Source organism: Carassius carassius, chromosome 5 (assembly GCF_963082965.1).
Source record: "Carassius carassius chromosome 5, fCarCar2.1, whole genome shotgun sequence".
NCBI classification, from domain to species: Eukaryota; Metazoa; Chordata; class Actinopteri; order Cypriniformes; family Cyprinidae; genus Carassius; species Carassius carassius.
In genome coordinates, this window is record NC_081759.1 from 40,344,103 (window position 1) to 40,366,748 (window position 22,646).

General features: G+C 36.7%; 1 protein-coding gene across 2 annotated transcripts in view; it reads left to right on the forward strand.

Annotated features, from left to right (window-relative positions):
- Positions 1-22,646, forward strand: part of LOC132141612 (kremen protein 1-like) — a 63,026-nt gene that overhangs the window by 22,128 nt on the left and 18,252 nt on the right. For both annotated transcript variants that reach the window (XM_059551295.1, XM_059551294.1), the window contains exons 2-3: positions 7,169-7,331; positions 17,106-17,197. In XM_059551295.1, coding sequence (XP_059407278.1) covers positions 7,169-7,331; positions 17,106-17,197 — 255 coding nt within the window. The remainder of the gene's footprint in view (positions 1-7,168; positions 7,332-17,105; positions 17,198-22,646) is intronic.

A 22,646-nucleotide genomic window follows, 5' to 3' on the forward strand; every position in this document is an offset into this window, starting at 1 on the left:
AGCTTTCTTTCTCTTTCGTTTATTGCTGAGACTTGTGCTTTATCATTTCAGATGCATCCGACTAACTCAATTTGAAGCTTTTAGAGCTCAACCGATCAACTAATCTTTCCTTGTTACAACTTTTACAGAATAATACCATACTATTCTGTGATTGCACTGAATTTTGAGCATCATTACTCCAGTCTTCAGTGCTACATGCTGACAATTATTCTAAAATTTTGATTTCGTGCTCAAAAAATCATTTCTTATTGTCGTCAGTGTTGAAAATAGTAAATATGTTATTTCTAAAAAATAAAAAAAAATTCTTACTGTCCACTGACTTTTAAAAACTGTGATGTATACGTCACAGTATTGTAATTTTTGCTAAAAAAAAATGTTTTGGCAAAAATATTTTTATATAAAAAAAGAAACGAATAGTAATGTCTGCTTTTTGGCTACTTGAGTGATTTAAATAGCTTACAAATGAAAAGTACTCTCATTTGATTTGAATATTTTTTATTGTTGTTTGGACCTTCAATATCTTTATTCATTGGTATAAATGCTGTTTCATATTAATAACACCCGAGTTACGAACGAAAACCTCAAAACAGTCATACCACTTGATTCCACAGTAATACCATGGGTTTTTTTTTACATTTACAGTACGTTGTAAGTGTCATAGTACAATATATGAAAATGGACTATGGTTTATACAGTACTGCATTAAAATTACCATGGTATTATGTGACTCCATCACTGTACCATGTTACAGCCACAGTATATTTTTCTTTGCTTTCATCTGTGATATTCCCCCATTGTTTACTTTCCTGTCAGGGTTGGTTTGAGGTGGTGTCAGTGGCGTGTGCTAAGTTAGTCTGCCATTTCACTTCTATTTATTTAACCTCTTGTGGTCCCACTTTCACGTCGCAGCCCTTGAGCTTTTGTTCTCTGTATGGATTGTGAAGATGAAAGATGGCGGCGAAGCCTTGTGGATTGTGTCAGTTTTCATCCAGCTGGACTCTGAGGGCCCAGATGTAGCTTTGGAGGATTCCCGCTGCAAGAGAGGATGTCTACGCATGAAAGAACAATTTCACAGTGTCAGGCAAATGTGTGTGTTGGCCGGCACAGCAGCTAAACCCCTGTGACTGTTCATTCAAGACCTTTATTATTCACCACCCAGAGCCAACTCATATACATCCATTCAGCTTATTTTTTCCCCCTGAGAAACTCCTGTGGTGGTTGATAGAAATCCTTTACTCTCTCTCATAATGATTCCAGACATGCATGACTTCCTTTTTCTGTTAGTCACTGTTTTCATGCAGTTTACACTGTTTAAACATATCGTCCGCATTGGAAATAGAGTGGCTAGAACGACATTTCAGATGTTTTTTATACAGGTTTTGGAATTGATTTTTTTCTGTGAACTATCCCCTTAAACCAATAATGCGTCATTCCAATCTCTGCTAAAGACTTTTTAAATGAATTCTCACCTTCCGGGAAAGTTGCAACAAGCCAAATTGCCTTAAAATTGTTGTCTGCCTTAAGGTGTTTCTCATTCTATTTATACTCTTCAGAAGCAGCACATGGCAGCACACGCTGCTCACTTTTACCATTAAAGGGAACAGGATTGAATAATGGAGAGGTTAGAAAAGGTTCAGGTGAATGTTTAAGTTCTGAACCTGCTTGATTTTACAGTATATCATGCTGAAGTTTAGGGTTTTGTCAATGAGATCTATTTGGGACGGTGCTACTTTATTTTAGTTATGATGATATTAGCTCTAGGTAAAAGTCATTCACCGGTTGTCCTGTACTGGTTTTGATTTAGGTCTGTGAAGATATGCTGCACAAAATGTTTTGGATTTTACTTAGAGAGTAGGGTGACAGTTAGCTAATGTACAGCTGATATAGACCTATATACTGCTTTATTTTATTTTAAAAATAATACATAACACATGCATGACTTTTTGTGCATGCACTTACATTTATTTTACTAAAATTATTAGAAATGAATATTTTTTTTTAAATCAATCAACTTGAACAAAGAGTTTGAACTTGATAAAAAAAAAAAAATATATATATATATTAATATATATATATATATATATATATATATATATATATATATATATATATATATATATATTAATATATATATATATATATATTTGTGCTGTTTTGATAGGAACTTCTTGATTCTGTAATACTCTTATAGAATTTTTCCCAAATAAAGATGGACAGACTGTGGCATTTTTATGAATGTTGTGCATAATTAGAAAGTCTCACAGATGGATTCACCAAAGTTGAATTAAATGTTTATCAATTAGGTTCTTAATCATGTCAAAATAAAAGCCCCACTTTTGACGGCAGACCGAGAACTTATCAGCAAAATGCCCAAAATTGCCCACGAATGATAATGTTTCGTTTGAAGATAGTATTTTTTAATTCATCTATTTTTATTTTTTTAACCTTGTGTAGTGCAAAATGCCCTTGTTTGCATCTGTCTACTTTGGCTGTATACCAGAACGCTGAGACTTATTATATCAAAACTATTCATTGGTTTGGCACTGTCACTTTTATACATAATCATTTTCTCTGCTTGTGTCACAGGCCTGCTACGTTCTCAGCCGGGCTCAGGGCTGGCTAAAGCTAGTTGGAGTGAGAAATCGTTTTAGCCTCTGCCTTTGTCTCCTCAGTCCATTCAGTGTGACACCGAACGAAACCCAGAGGAAGCACAGTGTCCTGGTGAATTAGCTCACCTCCCTCCCAGTGCATCACAGGGATCAAGACATAGACGTCTTAGATGCATTTTACTTTACTTAACTAAACTAAGTTAGTTCACCCCAAAATCCTTTACTCAACCTCATGTAATCCAAAAATCTCTGTGGAACATAATATCAAATGAACTTGATTGCTAAGACTGCTCTTTTCCTTTAGGTAGTGTTATTTATATACTATGTATTCATTTATTTACTCTTATTTTTATTTTAAAGTTTCAGTCATTTTGTTATGTGCTTTCGTTTTTTTTTTATATTGCTTAAAATTAGTTTTTTATTTTTATTTCACATTTTACTAATTTTAGTAACACATTTTTCATTCCGTTAGTTGCCATAATGAATCTAATGTTCATCTAACATTTATGTTATTTAGGTTTTATTTCAATAAAAAAAGTTATAGTTAACAAAGCTGCCTTAAAAAGTGTTAATGATGTCAATCACCATTGGTTCTCGTGTGTGTGTGTATCATCATACACTCGCAGTAAAAAGGTACAAAAGCTGTCACTAGAGGCGGTACCTTTTCAAAAGGAACACTTTTGTACCTTTTAGGTATTAATATGGACTCTTTAGGTACAATGGTGTGCCTTTTGAAAAGGTACCGCCCTAATGACAACTTTATGTAGTGTAATGTGAGAAATCTGAATTGGTGGGAGTAAGATTTGTGGTGAATGTAGACTTAAATTGGAGTGTTTACTGATTGCTTCAGAAGAATTGGAATATAGCCAAAAAGTCATGCACACCACTTTTACTATATGTTACTGCTGTGCTGTTATTTTACCATTTTTAGAACCATTGGGAAATTGTCTTGTTGCATTCAGTTTTAAAGAATAGAAGAGAGCATTTAGGCCGAGGCCCATCACTTTTCTATTATTTATAAGGATTCCAATAGGTCTAGAAATCAGACTTATAAAAATAGGCTTCCTCATATATACAGGTTTTTTCAAACACAGTTCTTGAGAAAGATTTTGGCTTATTTGAATGCTTATTTACTATTTTAAATCATCTGGAGGCTCCCTTAGAAGTTCTCCAATGGATCTTATTCAGAGCCACTGATTTAATGTATTCAACTACACTTGTTCCACAAATTAAAGAAAGTGTGAAATGACACGAGGGTGAGTAAATGACAGTTTTCGGGGAGAACTGTCGCTTTAATGACAAAGAATTGACATTTTTATTCTCCTCCAGCTGTTCTGCTGCATTTAATTGAGAATAGTGTCCCCGGTGAATCCTGGTGCCTTCGGCTGTCACAGACACAACAAATGTAATCTAATTTATTTCTGCCTTTTTTTTTTATAAACGTGTACTGTTTTCTATTCTCTGATGAGCACATCTGAAAACTCAATAAGGAAGCAATTAGCAGCTTTCACATATAATAACAAAGCAACTAACTCATACTAGTGCATAATCCACTTCTATTCGTTCTCTTGAGCTTCTTTTTCTGTTGATTTACTTGCATTTTATAGTTTTCTTTTTCCATTTGCTCTTTTATGCGACCGAGACTCTGTTTCCCATCAAGGCCTGTGATCCAACCACAACAAAAGCATCACATGGCATTACGGGGGAAACTTGATGACGGAGTGGAGGTAATGTTATTACGGCTAGATGAGGGGGGAAAGCTCGTCCTCAGGAACCTACAAGAACCTACAAATCATCTCACTGCCGCAACGTAACCACATCAAGTTAAGCTGCTGCTAATTGCTACCCATCCTCGGGTCCTTCTTATTTCAGCCATCCCGTCTGGAAACCTTTTCTGCCGAGGTTAGCCACAGCAGCAAGATGTCTGCTGGCTTGTGACCCAATGCATCTGCGACATGAAGCAGCAGAGGGTTATTTGTTACAAAGTTGCTCTTCAGGTGACTTTTGCCTTCTGCAGGTGAGCATAAATAGTAATAATGAGTCCTGTGTTGCACATAGAGTGGGTATGAAGGACATCCATCCCATTAGTAATGCATGGTTCGGCTGGCAGTAACTCTTTCCAAGATTACAAAGAGGAAATTGTGATTGCTCTGGGAGATGTGTGGCTCTCCAGTGCACAGTAAACTCCCAGAGCTTCACGCCACAGCAGAAGCGTCGGCCGACCCTTGACGGAAATGACAACACCATCCGCTTGCACATTATTTATTGCCATCCTTTATGAATGTCAATCTGCTGCCTAAGTCTGTCACTGCAAGTGTGTCGGGATTAATGCTGCCATAAAGTTGTCATAAAGGATTTACTCACTGTCATATTGTCCCATCATTTATTCTACCTCTAAGACTTTCTTAAGTAATATCCTGACAGCACATGTTTTCCCAACCAACATACAAACAAATTATGTAAAAAGTATATATTTAACTTGATTGAATATTCAGTCATTTGCCAGAAAGGCATTACTGCATGCTTATTTAATGTATAAACATTTTAAATGCTTTAATTTTTCAGCAAATTTTTTTTGTTTTTGTTTTGAAAAGCCATAAAAATATATGAATATTTTTATTCAACAAGGAAACAAAAAACTGATCAAAAGTAACAAAATTATCAAATTATCACAATATGTTTTTACTTTTTTTATTGGTCAAATAAATTAATAAATATATCCCAAAATAATAAGTTGTGCATGAATCAGTTCATACAAGTTGAGCAAACCACATATTAATATTGAGACAAAAACATGGTCATCGTAATTCCAGAAACCCAACAGTATCAATGTCCCTGCAGGGGTTGTTTCTGAGTCTTGCCACCTGCATGACTTGAATTAAAATCTACATGACACCCAAAAAGCAAAGCCCGTGAGTTCACGTTTTAATGAGGCCTGGTTTTCTTTCTTTCTTCTTGATTCCAGCGAGCATGTCCTCCACAGTGCTGCCTGGACGCCGTCCAAGTGTTCTGCGGCTTTTAGGGCTGTATTTTCTGATTGCATACAACTGTTTGGGTTGTGTGTGCAACAGCGCAAATGTCCAACCACATATGTAGCTGCATCCTACATCATTTTGCACGAATGTGCCTTTTCCAGAGTCAGCCACCGGAAAGCATTTGCCCTTTTTGAGGCAAGCAAGCCTCGCACAAAGCGAAATGATTATCGGTGAGCTCTCATTTGAGTCAGTCCTGCATGAGGTATGTTAACTGCCTTTGATTAATGACATTCAGGAAATTTGTTTAGGGAAGCTGTGTGGTTTCTGCCCTATACTCATCCCCTGAAGGGAGGTCTCAGCCCACATCAGTGGTACATCTAGACAACTCTGCTCTGAATCTTCTCTGTGCTCCAAAACGCTGGAAATATCGGCAATACTATAATACGTTTATTAGTATGTGTGTATAAGATTAGTGAAAATGTCACCTTAAATACAAAGGTTCTTTATTGTCATTTCAGAAAAAAATAAAAAATCTTAAACCTATGGAACGTTTTCATTGTTCAGAATGTTCTTTCTACAACATTTTCAGAATGTTGTTTTTTCAGAATTCCATTTTCAGAATTCCATTGTTCTGAATGTTCTTTCTACAACATTTAAATATTCTTTAAATGTTGTTCATACCAAGAAAAATTTTTTTTTTGAAACCGACCTTGATTTTTCAAGTGTAGAATTAATATCTGGGGACCAGAATTTGAGCTCCTAATTTTGAATTGACTTAGTAAGCAATCACTCAGAACATCATGGCAATGTGAATGGAAAATCTAGGTTACTTATTATTAATTAATTAAATAATTAAATAATTAATTAAATGAGATGCTATTTTTTGCACATTTGAATTTTGTTGGCTTTTGGAGATGTTATTGGATATTTTGAGATGCATCCCATACCACATACCAGCTTCCATCATTCAAACCAGAACTCAGTCGAAAATGAGATGCTTTGAAGTCTAGAGCTTAGAAACAGCAGCAGATACCCTTTGATGGAATAGTTACCCTCTTGTTTATTTTGACTGTGCATAAGTCCTGGGTCTCTTGTTTTTGGTTGAGAAAAGGGTCCATATGGTTTGCCTTCCAGAATTTGTTATCCATTTTTTGTAGCTTTTTGCTAGGGGTTTAGAGAAGGGTAAGTGATACGACCGTCTTTTCACTTGACTGTTGCATGCTTATGGAATTAGTTTGCAGTCAGGTCATACAACACAAATTTTTAATAATTTCAAAATAACTAACCTGAATCGTAAATGATTTATTCCTTGCTGGGACAGGCAGACTTGCATGCTAACAGATGCAATAACATCTAACTATGACAATTTGAGTGTCAAACTCTAAATTACCATAACCGCAATGTCTGCCAACATACTGTACATCGTTTCTATAAAATCATAATAAATTGATCTCTATCAAATTCTGTAGGACGTTTTCTGAAAATTTCTGTTTGTACTAGCTACCTACAGTTTTCTGGATGAAACGTGCTGCATTTACATCTGAACATTTGGATTAAAAGGATATTTTCTTTGGTGTCTCTCAGAGTGTTATACAGCAAATGGAGAGGACTACAGAGGTCGACAGAACCAGACAAGCCTGGAAGGAGGAAGACCATGCCTTTTCTGGAATGAGACTTTCCAGCATCCATACAACACCATCAAATACCCCAACGGAGAAGGAGGCCTGGGACCACACAACTTCTGCAGGTCAGGCAAAAACTGTCAGGATGGAAGGATAGCAAAAACATAGTGTTATGTAGAATTTTGCATAATGAATATGAATTTGCAGAAGTTTAGCATAGCAAAAAATGCATGTCACTCCAGGATTCTCAAAGAATACAAATTGACATTAGTACACTCCTAAAATAAAGGTTATTTTTTGAATCCATGGAAACTTTTCATACCGCAGAAGGCTGTTTATAGAAGAAAAACAGTTCTTTAGAATGTTCTTCCCACACTAAGATAAAAAGAGGGAATCTTTTAAGAATTGAAGGACCAGAAATAATGATGGGGAGGAAAAAAACTTGTTAATTTGGAACATGTATTTGTACAAGTCATTAAAAGAATCTGCAGAATGGGACTGTTCCTTTAAATAAGCGAAAATAACCAAGAGGGACATTGTAAGAGACATTGTGTGTTTTTTTTGGCGATGTGTTTTAAGAGTGTCTAAAACATTCACATCCTCAACATTACAGATGTTTTATTCATCCGAAGGTCTCTTTGTCTTTGCCGACCGAGAACTATATTTATATCTACTGTAAAAGCATCCTAAAAACAGATTTAGTCTTTAAACCACCATACTAAATTATTCTGAATTTGTTTCATGTTGTCGAGAACATCACTCTGAAGTGTTTGACTGTGGTCCATGAGCGTAGGTTTATGTATTTGTGTCTGTCATTATGTGGACTCAGCAGGGCTCGAAGAGTTTACTTTTGCAAAGTCGCCCCAAATCCCTCTGTCCCGGGAAAAAAGCAGCAGAGCGACAGCGCAGATGACCGATAGCCTCTTTCTCTCCTCAGCTTCATGTTTATTGTAGATGCACGAGCTAACCCACAATGCAAGAAATAAAACATTACTGTCATAGGCCTTTTGCTGGAATATTCAAACTGGTATTCTAATCACAGATAGATTACAGTATGCTGGAGCTTTTGGTTCATGCACACGTGTTGTAACACAATATTCCATCTTTACACTGTTTATAAAGTTTGTCAAGTTTCATTTAAAAAAATCCCCTTTTCCTGGCTGAGTAGCAGTGTTTTCTAAATCTGCTGGAGTTTAGAGTTTCTCACAGTTTCTTCAGCTGTTCTGTTACTCCTCGGACTGACGATGTAGAGAGCACAGAGTAGAGAGTGGAGATGACATTTATAGAGCACACTACTGCTGAACTCTTAAATGATTCAAGACACAGTTCACCCAAAGAAGAAAATCATGCCATTGTTTACACTTCTTCATTTCTTGAATCCTATACGGTTTTTATTTTTTATCTATCTATCTATCTATCTATCTATCTATCTATCTATCTATCTATCTATCTATCTATCTATCTATCTATCTATCTATCTATCTATCTGTCTGTCTGTCTGTCTGTCTGTCTGTCTGTCTGTCTGTCTGTCTGTCTAATTTCATTTCATTTCATCCATCCATCCATCCATCCATCCATCCTTTCTGTCTATCATCCATCTTTTTATTTCCACCCATCCATCCATCTCTTTTTTTCTTTCCATCCATCCATCCATCCATCCAATCTTTTGTCTGTCATCCAACACACTTAACAGAGCTTTATTTGCTGGTTTTATCTGTTTTGAGTTAGTCCCCCAACCTTGAGTCCAGAGTAAGTGCTCAACACAATTTATGAAACCCGATAAAAAGTTCAACATAGCAGGTTTGGCCAGGCTGGAGAAATGTCACTCTTGCCTTTTCACCTTCTCTATATATTTTTTGTTCTCCATTAGAAGGAAGGGTGAGTACGTGACAGTCCCTTTAAAGCGGCCTGTCTGTTTCTGTCCAGCCATGAGGAGGGGTGCTGCGGTGACTCTATATGTGTGTGCGTTTAGGTCCAGCAGACTGTATGATATGGGAAGTGAAAGTCGGATTCGGAGCGGCAGACAGAGATTAAGTGAAGAGAGCGAGATCACCGTCAGGAACACCGTTGTTGATTTTAGGCACACGGTTGCATGATCTTATGTCTGCTGGGTGTGTATATAGGAATGTCTTCCTGTATCATAACAGATTTTAGAACAGATCTATCTCTCTCGCTGTAAATATGGTATGAAGTTCACTCCTGATCAAAAGGATAGTAGTTTTTAAGCATCAGGGAAAAGGAGACAGGTGTATGTTTTTAAAAACATGACAAGTGTTGTTTGTGTAGGTCTCGGTTTCGAGTAAGAGAGAAATGCTTCTGGAAAGCTGCAAGTGTGTGTTTCTTTAATGATGTCATAAACTGTTTGCGTCTCTTTGTTTTCTTGTCTACACACCATTTGATTTGAAAGGAGGAACTGCAGTCTTGGCATGTTGGGAGAGCCAGAGAGCGAGAGAGTAATGGAGGTGCCAAGTCCCAATATCCCTCACATTTCATCTTTATTGTGAGCTGTGAAAACATTGAGAGATGGGGTTCAGAGGTAGCGTCCTGTTAATCATGAATGAGGCAAAGGTCTACAACTCAGCTTCCTCTCAGACCTGTTATCCACAGCCTTTTTCAGATAGAGCAAGCATAAATCTCACTTAACCTTTAATAGTACACTAAAAGCAATGCTTAATTGAGGTTTTAAGTAAATCCCTTTAATAGAAGCAGAAGGTTTTGTTTTGCAAATGCTGTGTATTCAATGCAACAATAATTTGAATCTAGTCAGAAAACACGGCAGGCATCTGTATATTGTTTTGTTACACATAATGTGACACCAGTGTTTCCCAAATGCAGCAGAAAACACAGAGTCATGAAGTTTGATTCGCAATTGAATGACTCATATGAATCGGTCAAAATGATTCACAAAAATGTAATCAAACTAGCATTTAGAATCAGTTCCACTTGGTTAGTGAACCATTCAGAATGGTACTGATTTCCTCAGTGAGTAATTTTCTGTTAATGCTTAGACTTTTTTGACCTGTGCCATTGTTTTACTATGGTATTCTTTGAAGTACCTTGAAAAACCGTGTAAAAACTGTGATAGATAGATAAAGATAGAGAAAGTGTTATGGATCCATCACAGTACTCTTTGTAAGGATATTTTACATTTTGGCCATTCATTTTTTGAATTTGTTGAATAGTTCTGTGTACCTTGGGATACTGAGGTCCTGGTCAACATTATTGAAGTATTCATTAAAAGTCTTGAGAATTTGGTGCAGATTTGTGTGTGTTGCAGCTTTGTATGTTGCTTCCAAGAGAAACTTTAATGTTTCATTTTCCATCCTCAAGCTGTCAAACTTTAGCTTAAGCGAAAGTGCAAGCAACCGTCAAGCAATTCTGTTTCCACTGCTGTTTACTTGTCTGTGAAATTGAGTGGTTGTTGTCCACTTTCAGATGTCAGTTCAGCGAGGTGGGCTTGAATTGTCATGGTTGAATCGAGAGTGTTTGTGTGTGATATAGATACAATAAACTCAAAATTGTTGGATGAGCATTTCAAATTAGGACTGTGCATGGAATAGGTTTGTCCTAACAACTCCTGCAGTCCGCTTATTGAGATGTAAAATAACTTTTTTAGCTACGTTAAAAAGTATATCATTGTGTATCATACCTGATTTATTATTTTTATTCGATTTAGTAGTAGATCTCAGCACGTGTACATGAGTCTCACTGCTGCTGCAGCATATGTTTGCCATGTTGACCGAGCTTGGCTCTGAGTATATTAGGCAAATTTCCCTTGCTCATATTTGCTTTGGATGCTAGTTAGCTGCAGCGGGCTAATAGTGTGGCTGAGGTCGGCGTTCAGCAAAAAGCAATTTTTTTAGTCTTACCCTACTATAGATTTTACACGCTTTTGTTGTTAAAGAATCCCAGTTTTTTTATGAATAGCTCTGTGCCAGAATTGTAAAGTTTATCATAAATGTTATTGATTATGGTGCAAGGAAAGCAGTTATTAAAGAGAAGCGTTTGAACGCAGGCCAGACAAGAACAGCTGGTTTTCTCTCAATTCAGATGGCCATAATGCTGAAAAAGGAGCGAGAGAGTGTTGCAATAAATGCTAACGGCTCAACACATTGTTCTTACACATCAGATTTAGTGTCGCAATGATATCTGTGGTCACTGTGAAAAGCTTTATATTTTGTTTGTGAAAAACTGCACAGAAAATTTGTAACCTTAAGTACACATATTTCTCTCTTACTGCAATGCATGCCAGTGTCAGCTTTTATGCCTGTACTTTTGGATCCCGGATGATTTCATCTATACACTGAAGAAATCTGTGTTTCTCAGAAGTTACTTAGAAGACCTCAGTTATTTCAGAGCTTTGTCTCAGGTGTTTTTTTTTTTTTTATTAAATTATTTTGGGAATTAAAATTGTAGACAATAAGAAAATATAGCCTAACTGCATACTAAAGGGATAATTCACCCAAAAATGGAAATGTTTGGAATTTTCTTTCCTCTGTGGAACATAAAAAGAAAATATTTTTGAGACATTAATTGTGTTTTTGCACATACAATGGAAGTCAATGGTTATCAAAACTCTTTGCTTCCCAATATTCTTTAAAATATCTTCTTTTGTGTTCTGCAGAGGTAGAAAGTTGCACAAGTTTGGAATGACATGAAAACCATTTTTTTTTTTTTCAAAGACTTGATTTTGTTTTGGGGGTGTACTAGAACATGGCCTCATTCTGAGTGGTTTGAAAAACACACCATTTTTCACATAAAATACATTATTACAATTCGTTTCTCAATTACAGCTCAATTAATTCTGGGTTTGACGAAGGCCCGCCTTCCGAAAAATTAAATGTGTTGTGATTGGCTAGCTGTCCCAGTGCATTGTGATTGTCGAATAGCTTAGACAGTGTTTCAGTAATGCCCCGCCCCTTGCCAAAGAAACAAGTTCCATATGCCGTATTATGCATTATGTTTATTGTTATTTAATTCTAACATCCTAACATGAATTGCAGTGAAACTGTTGAGAAAAGTGCAGTGAAATACAGTTGAATTTATTTATTTATTAAGTGTATATTCTGCAGATTACATCATTGTCTAGTATTGTACTGTCAGCAATTTAGAAAAACATTTTTTATAGTTGTAACATACATATTTACATGCTTAATTAGTAAGGTGCATGTGTAATATCTTATGAAAACCTGAGGCTACAGCAGCACTTCTTTGTCTTCGTGTTGTGTGATGCACTCAACCCCTCACCACCTCCACAACCATTCAAATTTCTGTAGGTGCGATTTATTTTAATGATATGGTCTAATGATCCACTTTGTGACATCACAAAACTCCAGAAAACAACGCTGTAGCCCAATTCTTAAAAAGGGACTTTTTTTTTAAACTGAAAAAGCATAATAGGACCCCTTTAATTTGATACAAATATTTACTTTATATATTTATTTTATATTTTAACTTTATATTTACTTTGTTCCAGGTTTTAGATGTTGAGAACCAGATTTTCAATGTGGTCTTAGCCTTTCTCTGACTTTTTACACAGTATAAAAATATACAATTTTGTATTTACATGATATGACCTTTTTGACAGTAGAAGAGTAATCACAAAAAGATATCTCATTGGTGATGGTTGAACAGTTCTAAAGTCTTGCAAATAGGCCTGCGTTTGGTGATCAAAGCCACCTATTATATCTGGTCTTGGAACTGCACACTTGCATTGCTTTTCTCTCACCCTTGAGGGAAGAAAGGTGATTAATTAGAAGATAAATTAAAGGATTAGTCACCATTTACTCAACACTAGTCATTCCAAACCTGCATGATTCTGGCACAGAATGCAAAAAGGGAAATTTTGAGCTGAAGTGATTGATTGAATGGGGACTATATTTTTCAAGCTTTCAAAAAGGACTCAGAACCACCGTGTAATTATATGTAATCCATATGACTTGTGCACAGACAATAGTTCTGTGTGATGATCAAATTGATATTTTCATAGTCTTCCTGTCCAGTGAGCTGCTAATGGTTGCCAAGACAGGTTTGAGTTAAATTTTTTCATGAAAAAGTTCACGAACGAATCATTGAGATTTGTGTGCTGATTTACTGAAGAGATTTATTTCAGATGAGTTGTTTCAGTTTGTTCGCAGTTTTGAGAACGTGCCAAGAAAAGCTGTCAGCGCTTAATTTAAATTTAGCCTGTTCCTCACACAAAGCTGATATATGGCTTCAGAAGATTTGTAATGTAGTATATGAGTTGTATGGACCATTTTATTTAAATATACATTTTATATACAATATACAACTTTAGAGCTTGGCAGGCCACAGTTCTCACTCATTCACTTTCATTAAAAAGTGTCCAAAACGTTTGCGTTCCTTAGAAAATAGAAAGTTATGAGGGTGAGTAAACAATGAGAAAATGTTCATTTTTGGGGTGAACTGTTCCATTAAGTGCTCGCCGTATGATCCCAGAGGCAGCCTGGATCAAATAAAGCCATATAGAAACCTGGCACGATGTATGAGTATGTTTATATGTGTCTGCCAATGAGACAGATTTCTCTTATAATCTAATCTCCTCCATTGAACCTCAATTGCCCTGAAGACTTCAACTCCAAACAGGTGTCTTTCCTGAACAGGAGAATACATTATTCAAAAAAGCTATGCAAAGTAGCCATTATATTTGACTGAGTCATATTGAAAATTCCATCAGGCCGGAGGGGGTTCTCGATCTTGACGGGCGAAATACATACTCTGGTTTGTTAGCAAGCCAGATCTCATTCTCCTCAACAGAAAAGACAAAAAAATGAGGGAAAATGGGAGATGTTTAGCTGACTCCAACCTGAGGTTAAGTTTCTCCGGACACAAAAAAAGAAAGCACATGAAAAGACGCTTCACTCAATACACTTGGTTGTTGTAAAGAGAGAAGAAGAGAAGCTGGAAAGTGTTTTTGATAGGAGAAGAAAAGACCGTGGCATGCCCTTTTGATTCCTCCTTACAATGCTGAAATCAGATAGCTGTCGCCTCAGGGTCGAGCTCGAGATGTTGCATTGTGACTCATAAAAGACTAGAAGAACGGCTTTTCTCAATTATTGTTGTTTCTGATTGCGTGGGCTCTTTAAGTTCAATGTTCGGTTCACAAAGTACTCAACCAATCACTGCATCGTCTGGTTGTGAGCATGTAATCAATACCCTATTTGATGGCTTTCTGGGGTTTGTGCATCAGGGTTTAAAGTACACCCCAGAGAGCTTAAAGGGGTCTTAAAGCAGACATAGAAGGGCCAGAAAAAGGACCAGCGTAAACCAGCAAAGGACCAGCGTAAACCAGCAAAAAGACCAGCGCAAACCAGCAAAGGACCAGCGTAAACCAGTAAAAAGACCAGCGTAAACCAGCAAAAAGACCAGCGTAAACCAGCAAAGGACCAGCGTAAACCAGCAAAAAGACCAGCGTAAACCAGCAAAGGACCAGCGTAAACCAGCAAAAAGACCAGCGTAAACCAGCAAAGGACCAGCGTAAACCAGCAAAAAGACCAGCGTAAACCAGCAAAAAGACCAGCGTAAACCAGCAAAGGACCAGCGTAAACCAGCAAAAAGACCAGCGTAAACCAGCAAAAAGACCAGCGTAAACCAGCAAAGGACCAGCGTAAACCAGCAAAAAGACCAGCGTAAACCAGCAAAAGGACCAGCAAAGAACCAGGGTAAACCAGCAAAGGACCAGCGTAAACCTACAAAGGACAAAAGCAAAGGACCAGCGTAAACCAACAAAGGACAAAAGCAAAGGACCAGCGTAAACCAGCAAAAAGTCCAGCGTAAACCAGCAAAAGGACCAGCAAAAACCAGCAAAGAACCAGGGTAAACCAGCAAAGGACCAGCATAAACCAGCAAAGGACAAAAGCAAAGGACCAGCGTAAACCAGCAAAGGACAAAAGCAAAGGACCAGCGTAAACCAGCAAAGGAACAGCGTAAAACAGCAAAGGACCAGCGTAAACCAGCAAAAAGACCAGCGTAAACCAACAAAGGAACAGCGTAAACCAGCAAATGACCAGCATAAACCAGCAAAGGACTAGCATAATCCAGCAAAAGACAAAAGCAAAGGACCAGAGTAAACCAGCAAAGGAACAGCGTAAACCAGCAAAGGACCAGCGTAAACCAGCAAAAAGACCAGCGTAAACCAACAAAGGAACAGCGTAAACCAGCAAAAAGACCAGCGTAAACCAACAAAGGAACAGCGTAAACCAGCAAAGGACCAGCATAAACCAGCAAAGGACCAGCATAATCCAGCAAAGGACAAAAGCAAAGGACCAGCGTAAACCAGCAAAGGACAAAAGCAAAGGACCAGCGTAAACCAGCAAAGGAACAGCGTAAACCAGCAAAGGACCAGCATAAACCAGCAAAAAGACCAGCGTAAACCAACAAAGGAACAGCGTAAACCAGCAAAGGACCAGCATAAACCAGCAAAAAAACTAGCATAAACCAGCAAAAGGACCAGCGTAAACCAGCAAAGGACCAGCATAAACCAGCAAAAAGACCAGCGTAAACCAACAAAGGAACAGCGTAAACCAGCAAAGGACCAGCATAAACCAGCAAAAAAACTAGCATAAACCAGCAAAAGGACCAGCGTAAACCAGCAAAGGACCAGCGTAAACCATCAAAGGACAAAAGCAAAGGACCAGCATAAACCAGTATGCCAGCATCAAAACCTAACCGGCATATGCTGTTTTTTTCAGCAGGGAGCTACGCTTGAACAAAATTATCTACAGTAACCAAAAGCAGCAACTATACAAACGTGAATTTTTTTTTCAGAAGCGTGACAATCTTTCAGCTATTTTCATAGTAGTGTAGCTACTTTTTCACAAGAAGCTAGAAGCTGCACTACTGTTCAAAAGTTGGGTGAGAAAATAAAGCAATAAGCCCCAAGAAGCCGTGGTTTACAGTGAATATATAACAGCTAAGGGGCGTTGTTATAAATTCACTGTAAACCACAGCTTCACAGGGTTTATTGCTTTTATAAAACGGTTATTCCATATACGTAGCAAGGTTTCACAAAATAAAACTGCAAATAAAGTGTACTGATAAAAAAATTTGTCTTCTGCTAAACAGTGTAGTTCCTCAGAATCAGCTGTGTTCCCAACAAAGTGGTTACTGAGCAACACACAAATGTAAACAAAGGTGTATGTTACTTTGTAGAGTAATTTACAACAGTTTTGAACATGGCTCAACCAATCAGAATCAAGGACCGTAACTATCCGACAGTAAGGCCATTTATAATGTTACAAAAATATAGGCTATAATTTCAAATAATTGCTGCTCTTGTGCATGCTCAGTTCATCAATGAGCAAAGAAAACAATGTAGCGCAGTTTCCACAAGCTTAATAACTGTTTTCAACATTGATAATCAGAAATGTTTCTTGAGCAGCAGATTAGCATATTTCTGTGGCATTGAAGACTGAAGTAATGGTGCTGAAGATTCAGCTTTGAATACATTACATTTTAAAACACATTAACATAGAATTTGTTACAATATTTTACAGTATTACTGTTTTTATTGTATTTAAAATCAAATAAATACAGCCTACATTAAGACAAACTAATATGATATATATATAATATAGAAATATTATGCCTTTTAAGCATACTGTAAATATTTAAACATCACATGAACAATAGTTTCTGTATGAATAATTATTTTTGAATGCTTGAATTAATTATTCAGTGATTCATTGATAAAGACAAGTCATTTGTCAATTTATTTTGAAAAATTTGTCACTTCAAATCACCTCAATAAAGTTTGTTAGTAGCATCTATCATAAAATACGACTTCTTTTAAAAGGGAAAACATTGTTGATCTACTTTAGTTCAAATCGTTTACAGTTTCAGAGTCGCATTGATTTTAACAGTCTGTCTTTCTTCCACAGGAACCCAGATGGAGATGTTCGGCCGTGGTGTTATATCGCAGATCTCGAGGACGGAATCTACTGGAAATACTGTGATATTCCCACCTGCCAAAGTAAGCATTAACATTGAAAATAACATAGAAACTATAATGAACAATGAGCACACGTTTAATAAGGAACTAAGCTAAATACAAATTCCTAGCATCTGGATTACGGAAACTAATCTAACTAATCTGGATTACGCAAAACCGCATTTTTGGAAAGGACTTTAATTGCTTCATCAAAAAAATCTGACTTTTCCAGCATGCACAGATATGTTTGTTTGTGCGTCATTTGATGTTTTTCTCTTCTCCACCCAGAGATTGTATACAAGAGTCTGTGTGTGTATTGTGTTTACCGCAAAACATTAGATTGATAATTAATTTGTCTTAACCCGTATTCAAGATTGTTTCATATAATCAGTGCAGAGTTTTCTTTCTTCCTCTCTTTTTTTCTTTCTTTCTAACTTTCTTTCTTTCTTTGTATTAGTGAATAAGTCTTTGTGTGTGTGTGTGCATGTGTATACGAGTGCAAACTCATTTTCCTGCCAATGAGATTCGTATAATCCCACTATACTATAAGTGAGTTTTCTACTGTACTGGCAGAGAAACAGAATGTGTGTGTGTGTGTGTGTGTGTGTGCGTGTGTGTGTTTGTGTTTGTGTGCGTGTGTAAGTAATCTAGTCCTCAGTTTCATCTCAGTAATCACACCCCATAAACAAGAGCTGACACATAGTATCACAGGATGGGTAGGATGTGAATACAAACTGAACAGCTGTGTCATACACCAGAAAAACAGTCTAAGTAGTTAGAGCTCAGTCTGAAATTCTCCCAGCATATCATCATGACAAGCAAATGCATAAATTAGGGCAGTCAATTTAACATGTTAATGTAGCTCAGTTAATTAGAAAAAAAAGTAATGTGATTTTTAAAAAGTATGCATTTAATGACCACTAGAGCAATTCATGCTTGATTTATTTGCTCTAAAATTGTTTCAGGAATCCGTGATTCCAAAGTTATTGTCCATAATATGATGCAAACAAAATAAAAAGTATTCAGTTCAAAAATTAATTTTGTTTTATGGTCCTACAGTGATTCATTTCTAATTTTTACTACCCATTTTAATTTAATTTAATTTAATTTAATTTAATTTAATTTAATTTAATTTAATTTAATTTAATTTAATTTAATTTAAAATTTTATGTTTTCTGAAAGGCTTACACTATCTATAATCTTACTATTAAGATTATTATTTTTATTATTTTTAGTTTCAGCAAGGATGCATTATTGATAATTGATCAAAAGTGGTAGTAAAGCATTTCTATTTCGAATAAATGTTGCTTTTAACTTTCTATTTCTTTCAAAGAATCCTAAAAGGTTTTATCAAAGTTTGAAGAAAAATATTTTGAATTTATTATAAGAACATTGATAATATTAAAGAAATGTTTCTTGAACATCAAATCTGCATATTTAAATGTTATTTCTGAAACTGAAGACTGAAGTAATGATTTAAAATATATTAAAATAGATAACATAACATATTTTATATGGTAATCATTTTTCACAGTGTTACTGTTTTTATTGTATTTTTAATAAATAAAACTTCTCAATAGGGCTGTGAATCTTTGGCAAGGCAGCGATTCGATTCGATTACGATTCATAGGTTTTCGATTCGATTCAAGAACAATTTTTGCAATTTTAGAAAGATTCAATTAAATTCGATTCACAATTAAATTCGATTCGATTATAACGATTCGATTCTGCATTCTTTAAGTGCATTCACGGGATTATTCAAATGCTTCTACTAAATTCTTTAAATGCTTAGTCAGGGGGCAAATTACAGTAGCATTTATGGTTGGAGAACCATAGGTTAGAAAAAAAAAAAAACCTTTTGTCCATTGTTAAATGATAGTTTAATGATGCGACATGGCATACGTAAAAATGTATGTAAGCCAAGTTTTTAAAAAAGAGCTTAAAGAGTATTATGTATAAGCTAACATTTTGACACACCAGGGGCGTAGCCATAATTTCAGAAGTGACAGAAATGTCAAATACAATCATTTTATGTATGTAGCCTATATAATAATAATAATAATAATAATAATAATAATAATAATAATTATTATTATTATTACTATTTATTTTTATTTTTTTTACAAGGAATTATCTTCTTTTTTAATTACTTTTAATTAGCTGTAATAAATCAAATACACTGCTGGACAATAATCAATCATTTGTAATCGATATTTTTTTTCCTAATGGCAATTTTATGATTGTTTTATATACTAGGCTACATTTAATTAGCAATTATTTAAATTTTCTGCACAGAATAAGGTAGAAAATATACTTTATACTATAGTTTCTGTACTGTAATAAATGTCAATTAGCACTGCATCATTCATAAATTGTTTGTGAGTTTTTTTTAGTTTCATCAGTTCATTCTGCTTTTATTCAGTTTAGCTGCAGATATAGCCTAAGATGCAGAGAGCCATTGACAAACTACAGAAAAGTAAAACTATTTCACGTTAGCATTACTGGCCACGAGTCATATAGATCACACGTCAGCTGCGTCTGAGACGAACGGAGTGCGAGCGCAATCCTGTGACAGTCTCAGGCGGTAAACAGTGGAGCGCGTGAAGGACAGATAAGAGGCACGATTCACGAACACTCTTCAAGGTCTCCGTTAATTCGTGCATGTAGTAATTTAATGTGTATACATTTTGAAAGTATTGAATCGCTATAGAAATCGAGATTCATTCGATTCTTAGCATTTTGAATCGATTACTGTCCAAGATCGGTGATTCACGATTCAAAAATCATGTTTCAAGATCGATGCATATGAATCGACAGGGTTTGTAATCGATGCATCGAGAAAACGAGTGAATCGTTACACCCCTACTTCTCAAAGTTTTATAGCCCATCTTAGGGTTGTGATGCGTGACTTTATCTTAATATTCCAGCTTCATCGCCAGTTGCACAAATAAGAGCCGTACTCACTGTCCAGCACAATTACACTCACTGACCCATTTTCCAAAAGTGCCATGCACTCATTAATCTGTCTGGGTGCCTCTTATCTCTCTGCCCTTTTTGGAGCTAACAAAGCCCCTCCGACTAATGCCCCTAAGGCTGAGACCGTCTTCAATGGTAGGCAAATTTAGGACAGCTTTTGTCACAGCCAGTTGTCTTCTGTGTTAGGCTCTCACTGATTTGAGTCTGGTTTACCGTTAATGTGTTTCAGCTTGTAACCATCTGATTTTTTTCATGTCCCAGATTCCCGTGAGCTATCAGGGCATCGCCCCTATTAAGTACAGCCCTCCACAAGCTCCCGTTTCAGTTTGCATATCATTAGATGGGTCTTGGGTCTTGGGTGGTACCCTAAAGCCACTATACCCACAGTGTTGGCAATGAAAGCAAGGTGATTTGTTGGACTTTTTAGCTCCAGGCAGTCGTTATGCTTTACAGTCAGAAAGCAGTCAGTGCAACTGTAGCATCACAATCGACATGCGTACACACACCTTTCACTATTTGTTACAGAATTAGCCCAATCTCCGTTATGCATTCTGTCAAGTGCAAAATGACACTTATCTTTGCAGTACATATGAGGGAGGCAGACTTTCTCCCCTGTTTGTTCTGTTTAGGTGTTGTTTTGTTTTCTTAATAACAGTAACCTGTCTTAGATGTCTTATCATTTTAACCTTCTGTAGACTTATTGTCTTTTTTACCAACACACACACACACACACACACACACACACACACACACACACACACACACACACACACACATGCATATTTATGTATTGTTTCATAATATCAAGAAAAAGGATGTTGCATAACTACATACTGTAGGATCTCTCGTCTGTAGTGGAGTGGATTAATGTTTATTAGAAATGGCTGTTAATGCACAGTATATGACACTCTGATTTATAAAGAGTGAAATGGTATCTTGCATGTAACTGATTCAGATCACTCAATGTGCAGATTAACATGATGGGACATGTTTACTTTCACTCTGTGCTCTTTTATAGTAAGCAAACATTCAGTATGTAGGTTTGGTGCCAAATAATTGGGATGGTTAACAGTCAAGTGAGAGTCATGAAAGAACCGGCCGCATTCCTCACGGGTTTGTTGATTTTCTGAATGTGAACAACAACAGCACCTGTTAAAGTGAACCTGTCTTTAATCAACGTTCATGCTCAGCTGTTGCTCACAGTTGTGTGTGATGATTGGTTTTGCTTGGATTTGCTCTTTAACGTCCCACAATAACAGATGAGAAGACACATTGACACTGTAAAACAGGCATGGAATAAAAAAGCAACTCTTAAAGAGTCCTTCAGGAATCAGTGGGCTTCGGTGGTTGGGCAATACTGACACTTAAGAGCCATTCAAGCTGCAGTTAATAGTGCACTGGTTGTGCATGCTTTGATTCATCATTGCATGTGCAGTTCGAATGCAGATTTTTTAATTATAATTTTTCCTTCAAATGCACACACAGATACGGTCATATGCATTCCTTCTTCTTTATCAAGGCACCTTTTATCTCATGAATGATTGAGCTAACTGATGAAAGTGCAAATGTCTGTTTTTTCCTTCCCCCACGGAGCAGATGTTGTGTTTTGGGAGATCAGAGACAGGTGCTGTTTTTGCACCTCATGACCCAAGGCAGGTCCAGCGAGGGATGAGCAATGCAGCTCTTTTCAATGTTCATTCCTGCTGTTTGAACACACTTTCATTATGCTGTTTCTATTGAGAACACCTCCCTCAATCTTTAATTAAGCATGCAGTTGCCGCCCGAAGGCGGTGGCGGTGAAAAGCATTGATCTCGTCTTCATTTGTCATAACACGGCCTCAGGCACGACGAGCGCAATGTGCCTGCCACCTTGCAAATGGGAAAGGCATGGGAAAGTATGCCATGAAGTTGCGCAGCATGTGTCCGCTGTTAAAGTATTGTTTGTGTTCCTTGCATGTCGTAGGTTTATACTCAAGATGTTTGCAACGACCCTGTTGACTTGTTCACTTTCTCTCTCTCCCAGTGTAAATCTCAGTTGCTAAATGTATGATAGACGCTCAGCTCGTGGGTAAAGTTCGGCATAACACAAACAAAAGCTCAGTGAGAAACGCCTGCCTTATAAACAAAGCTACACTGTCAAATTCCCCCGAGCAGAAAATGAAAGCGTATTAATAGTCTTGTTTTTTATGGAATGATCCACAACATCAACAAATTAATTTCACTCCGAAGCAGATCCAGCTGTCGTAATGTAAAAAAGGGAACAAAAGTTAAACCAAAACACATGTACTCTGGGCTGGGTAAGTGTGTCTGTAGCAGGAGGGAGCCTGCCAAAACAGGAACACAACTTAAGTGTCTGAATCAATGACAGACAAGTTGATCCAAAAGCAGAAAAGAGGATGTGAGGACGCTTTTGAATGCTTTACCAACAAATCAGCCAACCCCAGATGCTTAATATAGTCTTTTATAGGTGTTTTACAATGAACTGTGAAGTGCAGGACTAAAACTAGATAATTGC